The sequence below is a fragment of the Lontra canadensis genome, unplaced genomic scaffold (assembly GCF_010015895.1).
Source record: "Lontra canadensis isolate GAN:19392208 unplaced genomic scaffold, GSC_riverotter_1.0 scaffold1371, whole genome shotgun sequence".
Taxonomy (NCBI): Eukaryota; Metazoa; Chordata; class Mammalia; order Carnivora; family Mustelidae; genus Lontra; species Lontra canadensis.
The window spans coordinates 1-12365 of NW_022632355.1; the positions used below are offsets into that span (position 1 = coordinate 1).

General features: G+C 70.7%; 1 protein-coding gene across 1 annotated transcript; it reads right to left on the reverse strand.

The window, feature by feature from the left end:
- Window positions 1-6: 6 nt before the first annotated feature.
- Window positions 7-10247, reverse strand: MAN1B1 (mannosidase alpha class 1B member 1). Its single transcript, XM_032850956.1, has 13 exons — window positions 10001-10247; window positions 9442-9550; window positions 8671-8774; window positions 6963-7117; window positions 6558-6667; window positions 5223-5408; window positions 4402-4550; window positions 3796-3984; window positions 2021-2211; window positions 1445-1565; window positions 627-824; window positions 410-541; window positions 7-219 (listed from the first exon to the last, which is right to left on the reverse strand). The coding sequence occupies exons 1-13, from the start codon at window positions 10118-10120 to the stop codon at window positions 7-9; spliced, it is 1977 nt and encodes a 658-aa protein (XP_032706847.1). The 5' UTR covers window positions 10121-10247.
- Window positions 10248-12365: the final 2118 nt, after the last annotated feature.

Sequence of the window (12365 nt, forward strand, 5' to 3'; positions counted from 1 at the left end):
GGGCAGTCACGCCCCGCCCGGCGGGGCCCAGATGGGCAAGGGGTGGGCCTCGGTGTTGAACACGTAGGCGTCCAAGCTGAGCAGGCTCGGGTCGTCCGAGAAGAGCAGATACAGGTACTTAAGCGTCTCCCCCAGAAAGAAGCTCTCCATCTTGTCCCTGGGCCGGGGGTTGAGGGGATCCTGGACGTTGCTGATAGAGGAGTAGCCGCCCGAGGGCACCTGCACAGGGCCGAGACGGCGGCGTCCAGGCTGCGGCCACAGCCGGCTCCCCACACGGGCTCGGCCCTTGGGACGGGACCAAGGGACACCCCAGCCCCGGAGCCCTAGGTGCCCCCGACGCCAAAGGCCACGGCGAGCCTGCCCCTCCCCCATGCCCGCGGCCCAGTGGAGCGGCGGGCAGGCAGCTCACCCGTGTGTACGTGTTGAAGCTCCGCAGGATCTCCCAGCCCCAGTCCTGGTACTTGGGGTCCCCCGTGAGGCGGTGCAGGTAGAACAGACTCTCCACCGTCTCGGGCCGCAGCAGGTTGTGCCTGTCGGCCGGCTGGGGGCAGGCGGGGCGGGACACGGGCTGAGCTCGGACACGGCCCCGACGGCGCCCCCACACCCGGAGCCCGGCCCCGGCTCACCTTGACCTGCACGTCCTTGCGGTCGTTCTGGGGGTACAGGTTAAAGTGCACGATTTCGGGGCTCAGCCCGGTCTCCATCTGGCGGTTCATCTGGTAGCAGGTGTCCATGAGCGCCCGGGCCAGCTCCATGTGGTCAGCGGGCAGGCCGTGGTGGGCGCCCAGAGCCAGAGTCCCTGGCAGGAAGCACACCAGGTGGTCCTGAAATCAGAGCGGGTCCTCACCACGGCGGAGTCTGTGGCCGCATGGGGCGGGGGGTGGCGGTGACACCGGGGATGGTGCCTCCCGTGTCCCCAGGAGTCAACGAGCCCGAGCGGGGACGTCTCAGGGTCCACTCGGGCAAGCGACTCAAGTACGGGCCCAGGACGTGACGCTCCATGTGAGCAGGGGAGAGGCGGGGGAAAGACACCCCCTCCCGGGGGAGCAGACGCTGACCCAGGTCTCCCCCCTCCCCTACTGACACCAACGGGCTGCCGCAGTGCTGGTGGCAGGAGACCAGGAGCTGGGCCCAGGGCACAGGGGAGAGTGAGGGTCCCTGGGAAGCGGTGGGGGTCAGGGGGAGCGGTGCCCGGGACCCAGGGGGAGCAGCCAGGGACCCAGTGCAGACCTCGGGTCCCCCTCAGCTCCCCCTGCCGCCCCCACCCCAGCCCAGGCCACGCGGCCCAGGCGCATGCCCACGGCCAGCACTTCGGGGCTCTCTGCGACGTCGGGCTCACAAATCGGTCGCAGCTCAGGACACTGCCGGGGTGGGCGGTCGGGGGTGGGGTGGGGTGTGGGCTGAAGCCCCGCCTCCCCGGCCAGCTCGTGCGCAGCACACTCACCATCTTGGCGCTGAACCGGCCGTGGGCGAGCTCCCCAACGAAGGCGAGCTTCCCGGGCTCAGACCTGCGCAGCAGGTGCCTTCGGATCCCGTCGATAGCTTCCAGGTAGTCTTCCAGTAACCTGGGCAGGGCGGCAGCCCGTCAGCTCGGGGCCAGCCGGGCGCACGGCCCCCTCGCCCGGCACCCAGGAGCGGCCGCGTGGCCGTGAACCACCGAGCACACGCTAGTGGCTCAGAGCCCCGGCCCCGTCTGAGGCGGCACCAGGCCGCCCTCTGCTGGGGGGCGTGTGTGCACGGTGGCCTCCGCGACCGCGCAGCTGGCGAGCAGGGGCCCCTCGGGCAGGACCCCGAGCCCGGGCCCCGCCTGGCGCTGGGGAGCGTGGGCCTCAGCGACCAGCCAGGTCCCCTCCTCCTGGACACGAAGGCTGTGCCTGGAGGAAACACGCTCCTTGCGGAGGGGCCGCGCGCGGGCCGGCACGGCGGCTGCCTACCGGGAACCCGGGACGCAGGGAGCCGCGGGGAGCCGCGGGGAGCCGCGGAGACCCCGCCCCCGCCGCGCGGCAGAACCCGGCCTCACTGGGTCTCCTTCTTTCCGCCCTGGACCCACTGCTTCAGCAGGTACTCGTAGTAGCTGTCAGCCCGGGCGCCCAGGGTGAACACGCCCATGTGCGTGAAGAGGCCACTGTGCGTGTTGATGAACATGGGCACCAGCCCGTCCTTCTTGCCGGGCAGCGAGTGCACGCGCCGCGTCACCTCCTCCGCGGCCTCCTGCGGCAGACGACGGGAGAGCGAGCGTGAGCGAGGGGGCGCGCGAGCTGCACAGAGGGGCCGCGTCGGCTCGCCCCCACGGGACGGACCCGCTCCCCGCCGAGGAGGGAACAGGCCGCCGTTCCGGCCCAGGCGCGGCCGGCTGCTCCCGCTGGCTGGAGGGAAGGCGCGCACGTCGGCTCCCGCGCCCGGGCTCGCGGCTCACCACCCCCGGGGAGCTCCCGCGCACCCTTCAGGAGCCAGCCCACCTGGGCTGCTCCGAGCTTCCTGCCGGGCCCCCGCGGCACCTCCGCTCCCCGGCTTCGCGTGCGTTCGGTCAGCGCGCCCAGCAGCCCACGCGGGGAGCCATTTTCTGGGCTCCGCCAGACGCACGCGCCCACACCCACCCACAGAGTCCTCTCGGGTCGCCGGCCACCACGGAGACCCGGCATCGGGCAGGTGTCCGGCTGACGCCCCAGCAGCAGGACACGTGTGGAGCCGCTGGACTAGGCGCCGACGACGGGACAGCCGCCACGCCGTGGACAGGCAGGGAGGGGCCCCCACGCGCCGGTCTCCCCAGGACACACACGGGGCCAGCGAGCAGCCGGAGAACGCCGCACCCAGAAAGCAGATCCGCGGCCGCCCGAGGCAGGCCCACCGACAACGCGCCAGCGGCCACGCGAGAGCCGGGGGCCCGAGCGTGGCGGGGAACCTGCTCCCTTCCCGCCACGTTCCTCTCGCGACACCCACGTCGGACACAAACCGACGGGCAGGGCCGGCCAGCACCTAGACGGCTCGGGCCCCGTCCACACGGCGGGGTACCGCTGGGGGTGGGAAGGGACACGTGGGACGCGTGCCACGACACAGATGTAACCCGTGGGCGCCTTCCACACGGATGCGAACGTCCCCCGTGGCGACCAAGCCCGACGCGGGCAGCCTGGGCCGCAGAACCTCACCGCGCGGGACGATCAGAACTGAGAGCCCCCACCGCCACACGCGCACACTCACACACACGCACACACGGGGCACAGCGCTCACGGCCGCGGCCCACTTCCAACGGGGAGGATGTCGTGCAGGCGTCAGAGCTCGCCCATGGCTGCACGGTGGGGGAGGGGAACGCAGCGCCACGGACACGTGAAGAGTCACAATTTCACTCCAATCACGTCTCCGTTTTTCTAGACAAAGGGAGAACGCCGGCACGCTGTGCCGCGTCCCGAAGCCCCCCCCTTCCCACCCCAACGGCGAGGAGAGCGGCTCCGCCAGGCGGGGCCGGGGACTCACTGCCAACAAGGGCCCACGACGGGCACGCGGGTCAGGAAAGCCCCAGCACAGCTCCCTTCCTCCTGCCTCGTGCCGACCTGGATGGACGCCCAGCCCCGCGGGCGCCGCTGCCCCCGACCCCACGGCACGTGGGAGGCGGGTGGCTGGGACCCCGAGGACACAGGCCTGCTGCAGGGCAGGGCCGGGGCGAGGACTCAGCCCCCGGGTGCCGACTCGACACCCCGGCCTCTGTTGTCCCCGGCAAAGCAGGATCTGCTAACGAACCACGGGGAACGGGAAAGGAAACGAGAGGGGGCGTCTCGGGGCAGCCCGGCCCCTCCGTACCTGAAACTTCTTATTGCCCGTGAGGCGCGAGAGCTCCCGGAACTCCAGCTGAATGCTCGTGACCTCGGCCACCGTGCTGTCCGAGGTCCAGCGGGGCGGGTGGGCGGCCCCCGTGCCGATGTTCACGTCGGAGTACGGGATCTTGGAGGGCGTCCGGAACGCAGGCATGAGCCGATTCCCAAAATCCTCCTGATGTGCAGCACAGCGGGCAATCAAGCCTCCCTGCCCCACGGCGGACGCGCCCCCGTCCCACGGGGCCAGCCCATCCCCCGTTTCTGTCCAGTCACGCGGACGGACACGGGACTTTACTGGCCCCGCGTGGCCTCCACGTTCCATGGCCACCAAACCAAGCTGGCCCTGGGGAGCTCCGAGAGCACGTCCCTGCAAGCCGCGGGGACGACAAGCAGGGCGACACCACTCACGTGCGTGTGCGCCCACGAGGCTCCAGCAGAGGAGCGGCAGCGCTGGGGACAGAACCCCCCCCCGCCCCGCGCCCCCGAACCCCTCCCCACCCCTCCCTCCTCGGATCCCGGGAGCCGGGCGACAGCCGCTCGCACGCCCACGCTCGCTCGGGCCCGTCCTCCCCGCGGGCACTGGGACACTCACAGCCTTCTTCAGGAAGAGGTCGTCCCCGGACAGGTGGTAGGCGCTCAGAAGCCCGCCCAGGATGCGGATCGTGCTCTCAAACAGGTTGACGTCCACGTCCTTCTGGAACCGCAGCTTCTTAGACACCCACTTCCTGGCCTCTTCAAACTCTGTGACACGAAACGGTGTGGAGAGGGGAGCGGATCGGGGGGCCTAGGGTGCCCCGTGACCTCTCGCTCGGGGGCCCCGTGCATTCCTGTGTCTCTCTCTCCCCCCCTCCCCCACAGGTTCGTCACGTCCGGTCCCGGGGCGAGGGGAGGAACCCCCGCGACTTCAGGCACGCAGAGAAAGGGAGCCCGCGTGCGTGCGTGAGCAGGGGCCGTCGACGGTGGACGATCCCGGCACAAAGGGCCGCGTTGGGTGATTCGGCGGGAGTCTCGGGCCTCCTCAGACAACTTAAAACGCGCCTCTGAAGTCCCAGCTCAGAAATCACCAACGACGCGTGATCCCCGTGCCACCCGATCAGCGTGGCGTAAGGGGGACGTGAGGGAGAGAGGCGGGGCGCGGACAGCCCGTGGCCCCACGTGCCGCCTCTCGCCACAGGGCCCCTTCCGGCGGCGACAGGGGAACCGGCTGGAACCGGCCCTGGACGCCGGACGTCAGGCGGGAAAGCCACCACCCACGCCCCGCGCGTCGGATCCTGCCCCCGCGAGAAGGGAGCGCGCACCGGATGGGAACAGCAGCGTTTCATTCCCCAGCCCCCCACCGCCCCCACCAACAGCTCGCTCGCCCCAGAGTCACCCCAGGAGAACTTGGCCGCGTGCGAGGGAAGCAGCGGATACCTTTTTTCAGGCCCAAAATCCACATGGTGTCCAGGGCGTCAATCAGCGTCAGGCCCAGGCCAAACCACTCGCTGAAGGACCTGGACACAGGTTTCAGCTCGTCGTGGCCCCAGGCAAACTTGCGGTATCCGGCCCACGCGTGGCGGAAGGCGTCGATCACGGCCCTCTGGCGCTCGTTCGGGGAGGCTGGAGGGAAGAGAGCAGGTCGCCAGGACCGGTGCCGGTCAGGGTTCAGACAGGGCCCCTCTGGAGCCCCGCACGGGGTGGGGGGGCAGCAGCAGGGGACAACGCCCAAGGTCGGGTCCTCACGGCTGGATGCAGCTGCCGGGGCGGTGAGGCCTCTGGGGCCCGCACGGGACAGCGCGGTCTCCCGTGTGCCTCCGCCGGGGGCCCGGGGGCCACACGCTGAGCACCCGATGGCTGCGCCGTGCCCTTCGGCCTCGGGGGCGCCGGGCGTGCTGGCGGCTGCCGACCTGGACGGGAGCGCCTCATCTCCCGGGTGCCCCGTCGCACCTCATCGGCCCCGGGCGTCTTCGAGGAGGACCTAACACGGAGCAGGTGCACCCACGGCCGCCCTGGAGCCTTTCCGGGGTGCCCTCCCGACTCGTGTGGGGGACGAGGTTTCTGCCCTCCACACCGGGGAGGACGGGGCACGAATGACGGAGCCACCGTGGGGACACAACCGTGCGAGTTGATGGCGGCGCCGCTCATGGGCGCTCGGTGCGGTCTGAGGCCCACCCGCGTTGACACCCACGGTGCTGCCGTCTGTCCTCTACGCCACACGATCGCTCAGTGTCCCCCACACGTCCCCCTTCCTTCAGAGGCAACAGCAATCGGGACCAGAGGATCACAGCCTGGGCCCCAGACTCACTGACCTGGCACGAGCCCCCGCTCCACCAGGCCCATTGCCCTGGCCGTGACCGGCCCCGCCTCAGCTCTGCACGGGGCTCCTGACGCGCCTGCGCCCAAAAGGCCCTCCACCCCGGTGCCACCGCGTCGGACCATGCAGACCTGCTGGGACCCGTCGGGCCTGGGTGGAGACGCAGAGGGGTGGCTGCGTCTCCACGTTCCCCAGGTGCCTCCCCCCAGCCCCTCGTGGCACAGACGCAGGCTGGGAAACGAGTCTCTCACCCACGTGGGCGGCCAGGGGCTGCAGCGATGGGCCGCCAAGGAGCCCCGTGTCCTCCCCAGGCTCTCAAGAGATCTGCGGCCCGCCCGGGTGTCACGGGGGACCAGCACTCGGAGGGACGGCAGGTGCTCCCCCTCTGGGCGTCCACGCGCCCTCCTCGTCAGAATGTCCAGGTGAGGCCCAACAGGGTGCCCGTGGGGTCTTACCTGCCTGGTTCTGAATCCTGGGGGCCTGTGAGGAAGGTCTGGGGGGCGCCTCCGCCTTCCTCGTAGGAAGTTTGGTGCCCGACTGCGGCTCAATCACCGCTCCCCGCCAGCTTCAGGGAGAGAAGGAGGAGCAGTCAGCCAGCCTGAGGGCGGAGACGGAAACGCCCCCAGGTCCCGGCCACCCGGCGGGGCTCCCTGCTGCCCGCCACTCTGGGCAGGACGAGCAGGAGAAGGCTGGGTCTGCCCCCCTGCCCCAGGGTCCCGCCCTGGACCCTGCCTGCTCTGGGAGCAACGTGTACCTCAGACGTTGCGCTCACCCTCCTCCTCTTTGGTTTGCAGAAAACGCCAGACACGCGGGCCTCAGCGCTTCTGCACGTCCAGCCCCGTCTCTGACGCTCCTCGTACCTGACCACCGTTCTCCGTGTGTTTCCTTCCCGACGAGCGTCACCCACTGCCTCGTCCCTCCACTTGGTGTCGTCCTGCCTCCTGTCCTCGGAGCCTTTACTGGGGGCTCGAATCTGCAGGTTGGGAGGTCCCCGTCGGAAATGCCTTTGAGGCTTCTAGATAAAAACAAGAGTCACCCGTGAAAACAGCTCAACTGCCTGTGGGCTGCCCTTCCTTTCCCCCCGGGACGCTCCCCAATCCGGCCCAACCCCGGGGAGTGTGTGAACCGGCTGGCAGCACACGGCCCCAGAGGAAATCCCTTTTGTTTCTCATCACGACACGCAGATTTGGCCGGGAGATCCCGACTCGCCATCTCCTGGCCCTGGCCGACAGGGATGGAGATGTGCCAATGGGCTGGCACAGCCCTGGATGGCGGGTTGAACTCCTGGTCCGGGATGCTCCCAGGCTGTCACAGACCCTAAAGGTAGCAAGAGAGGGTCCGGACCACGCCCCCGCGGATGGAGCCGCAGAGAGAACACGGCCGCGGGCCAGTGCCCCGGGACTCCTGCGCTTCACCCTCGGGATACTGTGGCGAGGGCAGGGCGCCGAGTCCAGGGACGGAGCACCGGGGCCGGGAGCAGCCAGTGCTCGACAGAGGGCGGGACGAGGCGCCTCCCCCAGAGGACGGGAGGAAGGCCCCTTGCGAATCGGGAAAAACCTCTGCTTCTCAGCGTCCACGGGATCGGTGACGACGTTCACGAGGGACGTGGCCGGGAGAAGGGGGTCTGGCCGAAACAGAGCCCCGAGGCCGGCCCAGGTCTCGGGGACCAGTGCTGGAGTCCGAGCAAGAGACAAAGTCCACGTGGCCTCCGCCGGGGGCTCCCAGTCCCCAGGCCTGGACCAGGGGAGGTGTGCATATTAACCCCTTACCGTCCAGGCCCCTGATGGACACCAGAGACTGGATCACGGACCTCCCGAAACACCTCTGGAAACGTGTCTCTCCGTGGGGAAACACCCAGGCTGGCTCTGCCTTCCCAACCGCTAGGGCAGAGACCGCTAGGGCAGAGACCGTGTGCGAGGGAGGGACCAGAACGAGTAAAAGAAGCGCCCGCCTGCCCTCCCTACGCCGGAGAACACCCGCTTTTTCACACACAGCTCCCGAATGTGGCCTCCTGCGGCTCCCCAGGGCAGCCCCGTAGGGCCCGGCCTGGACTGATCCCGGCCCCCTGCCCCGTCCACACCCGCTGAAGCTTCAAGTCCCTGCGCAAGCCCAGCTCCCCAGGCCTTAGGCACTTTCATCCAACTCAAGCCCAGCTCTCCGGACCCTGCCCAGAACCAGCAGAGTCTCACAGCGGCTTCCCCGACCGCGGGACCGGCGCCAGCCTTATCCCTCCCGGCGGCCACTGCTCTCCCCTCCCAGGAGGTTCGCCTCCCCCCCCCCCGGCCCCCGCCAGTCCGCAGCTCCTCGAGGCAAGGGACGGTTCTGCTCGCCGGCAGACCCACGACCTGGCGCGCCAGCAGGCGTTCCAGAAGAACGAAGCAGACAGTATTCCTCTTTCCCGCCCCAAGGATCATCCTACGGGCCCAGCACAAGGAGCCTGAGGCTCAGACGTCACACAGACGGGGACAGAGAGACGTCCTCCCCGTCTACCCGAAACGCCACACGCTGTTCCGAGACGCTGCGGGACGGAGCCCGGGGACGACCCCACGCGTAGATCACCCGACGTACCTGCGGTAAGAGGCGCGGGACGTCCTCTGCTTTCCGAGGAGCTGGCAGGACGGGCGGGTCCGCTGGTCTCCTCTTCCGCTCTTCCGCGGACCGGCCGCTCCCCGCTAAACGAGAGGCGGTTTTGTCCCCAGCAGCCCACACGGCCCGGAGCAGACTCCGAGCGTGTCGCGCAGCCCGTCGAGACAGGCGAGACTCCTCACGACAGGACAGCGTGAGCCCCGGGGAAAGCCACGGAAACGAACCAACGACGCCAGAGGAAATCCAGCTTCTCTGAAAGCCCTCGGCAGCTCCAGTCCTGCGCGCCACCCCACGCCCCACGAATACGTGGCCTTCAGCTCTTCCCTTCCAGGGACCGCAAAGGGTAGGGAGCAGGCCGCTGGCTTGAGCCCCCCCGCAGCGGCTCCTCAGCCTCCCTGCTGCAGGCCAGGGCCCCAACAGAGAAATTCACCAGGACTCCCCACACGCTCCCCAGACTCCGCCCGGGGCGGGGGCTGTTCCAGACCCTGGGTAAGACGCGTGCGCAAGTTCCGGGGACGCGTCTGGACGGGGCCTGCGACCTCCGGACCTCCGGACCTCCGTTTCTCTGCGAGGCACAGGGCGTGGAGGTGCCGCGACTCCGCCAGGCTCCGAGGAAGCCGTCTCACCACGGGAAACGCACAGCCACCTGCCAGCCCCACAGCCGCCAGCGCTCTGGCCCTCGACCTCCCGCTTCTGCCCTGCCGGCCCTCGGAGACACACGCAGACCAGGCCAGGCGCACGTGGAGCCGATACCTCGCCACTGGTCAGCCACGCTGGCGTAGGACAGGAGCCCGCAGAGCATCAGGAACGTGAGCAGGAAGAGGATCACGTTCCGCTGCAATCTCGACAGCTGCTTCCACTTCTGAGGGACGGAAGGGCAGGGAGGCTCCTCACTGAGAGCGACCCGACCGCGGACCTCCCCACCCGCCGCCAGCCCCGCGCGGCCAGGCGCTCCCCAGGCCCGGGGTCTGCCCCGCGGGAGGTGCCCTCCGGCCGGGACGGACCAGCCGCCGCGCGGGCAGGGCACAGACGCCCGCAGCGGGCGCGCGCCGGCTCCGACTCCGGCCGCCGGCGGGACCTCGCCTCTGCCCAGACGTGGGGGGCGGACGCGCTGCAGCCCGAGGCCGCCGGGGACGCGCGGGCGCGGGCCCGGGCGGGGCTCCCGCCTCGCCGCCCCGACCGACGGCTCTCCGCGCGGGGTACCGCGCGCCGCCCCCGAGCCGCAGAGCCCGCGGCCCCAGAGAGGCGGCCGCAGGCCGGCCCAGCGCGCCCCGACCCGGCTCCCTGGCGGCCCCGCGCCCCGGCGTCTCACCCTCCAGCACGAGCGCCGCCGCCAGCTTTTGCTGCCGTCGTAGGTCTGGCCGGCGCTCAGCGTCACCGAGACGAAATCCCGACGCGGCGCCGGCGGCGGGGGCGGCGGCGGCGGGTACATGACAGCGGCGGAGGCGGCCCGGGCGGCCCCGCCCACTGGCGGCGTCAGGAGGCCGGGCTCTGAGAGGGGCCCGGGGCTTCGCGCGTCCGACACCCGCGGGCAGCCATCGCGGCGCCGTCAACACCCCGCCCATCGCGAGCGCGGCCAATGCGCCTGCGCCGCGCCCTCCTCGCCCCCACTGCGCCTGCGCCTGCGCCCGCGCCCGCCCTTGCGGCCCCCCGGCGCGCGCCTGTGTTTACGTCCCACTGCGCCGGCGCACGACCGTCCGCGCGCCGTGACCTCACGCCCTCCACGTTTGCCGGCCCGCGCCTGCGCCCAGCTCGCCGCCCGGCGCCCCCTGCTGCGGGGCTCGACTCCCGGTCGCGGCCGGACAGCCCGGCCCAGAGCTAGGTGAGCCGCGGCGGAGTTGGGGCCGGCGGCGGGGCGGCTCTCCGGGGCCACCCCCGCAGCCCGCTGTGCGCGCGGCCCCGCTCCGCGGACGCGCGGAAGGGCGGAGCGGGCTCGCGGCGCCGAGGAGGGTCTGCGGGGCTCCCGGCCCCGCAGTCCGGCTGCGGCCCTTCCGCGTGGGCCTCCCGCGCGGCACCGTGGCTGAGCCTGCCTCAGCGCGGCGCTCGTGCCGTCCGGTCCCCCTGCCTCCTAGAGGCCGCCGCCGCGGGTCTGTCCCCGCACCCAGCTCGGGGGCCGGCGGTGCCCGAGCGCATCCCTCCCTGCACGTGCGGTCGGCGGGAGCCCTGGGCCTGGAGCTCTGGGCCCACCCCCAGGTGGCGGACCCCCGGGCTTGTCTCAGGCCGCCCGGAGACCGTGGGGAAGAGCTGGGCGGCGGCACGAGGAGACCCCTGGGCAGCCCCGAGCAAGTGCAGCCGCAGCTCGGCATGTGGGCTCTCGCTCCCCGGCATGGACGGAGCCGGGGCGCCCGGGTTGACGTTGCGACACGCGCTGCTCAGAAACCGCGCTCGCCCGGCCAGGGACGCATCAGCGCGTCCTGAGTTTATTGGAAAGGCGCCCTCCTCCCCGCCCCCACCCCGGGGGACACCGGGGAGTCCGGCAGTCCTCCGTGGAGAAGTCAGTGGCGTGACGGGTGGCTTGGGATTCGAGGCTCTAACGGTAGCCTGAGGGACAGCATGGTGGGGAGGACCCGTCCTGCCTCCTGGGTGCGCAGTGGGCACGGGGACGCAGCCCCGTGAGAAAGCACTGCGGGGCCCTCCTCGCGTTCCTGGTCCGGTGGCGCCCCACGAGCCTGTGAGCTGCGAGTCCCGCTGCCCCGGCCCCGTTCCGCTCTGTGCGGTGTTTGAAACGTGATGTAAAGGTGTAAGGAATTGAAAATAAACCGCGCCCTTCAAAGCGAGCTGTTCCGCAGTAGTGTTTCCAGCTGGCGTAGGAAAGAGGCTGCAGGGCTGTTCAGTTGCGAGGGGAGGAGCTGCAGCTGTGGGCAGGACCCCTGACCTGGCGGACCTGCCCCTGTCCCGGCCCCTGCTTGACTGCGGAGGAGCTGACAGAAGGGTCCCGAGGCACACGCTTCAATTCTGAGGTTTGCAAAGGACTGGCAGAGCCTGGGTGGAAACAAAGTCCTTCTCTGGGCTTTGGGCATGGCCCTGCCCTCGTGCCCAGGTGGGGTGCCTGGACAGGTCTTCGGGCTCCCGCAAGCCGCTGGAGGAGTCCGCGGCATTTGAACCGCGCGGGGCCCTGAGAACATCCTCCCCCTGGGGAGGGCAGCTTTGGCAGGGGTGTGGGCTTCCCTGGGGGGGGACGGGGGGGGGTCTAGGTCCGGGTCCGGCTGCAGTGCATGCTGCCCTCCACATCAGTGGGGAGGGTGGGGCCCCTGTTTTGCTCTCTGGAGGGGAAGGAAAGCAGGCACAGGGTCCTGGAGCAGCAAGGCCAGGCAGGGGCTCAGGGCCAGGGCCTGTGGGTTTCCCCCGGCCTCGGTCAGGGTGCTGGGGTGCGGTGCAGGGGCCGTGGGCGCACAGGTGGAGGCTGTGTCTCCCTGCCGGGAACCCGGGAGGAGCCTGAGCACCCAGGTTGTCACACGCTAACTGGCAAGCTGGCCGGGGGATGGAGCTCCCTGGTCGGTTATACCTCAGCTTGATGAACCGCCACGTGAGGCCGCAGGCGTTGGGCCCACTGGGTCGTGGGGGAAGCACGTAAAATTCAGCAGCCCGAACCCACTGTAGACGTGGACGGGGAGCCGAGGCGTCCAAGGGAAACTGAGGACCCAGCTTTAGGTGTGCCGGCTGTGTGTGGGTTGGGG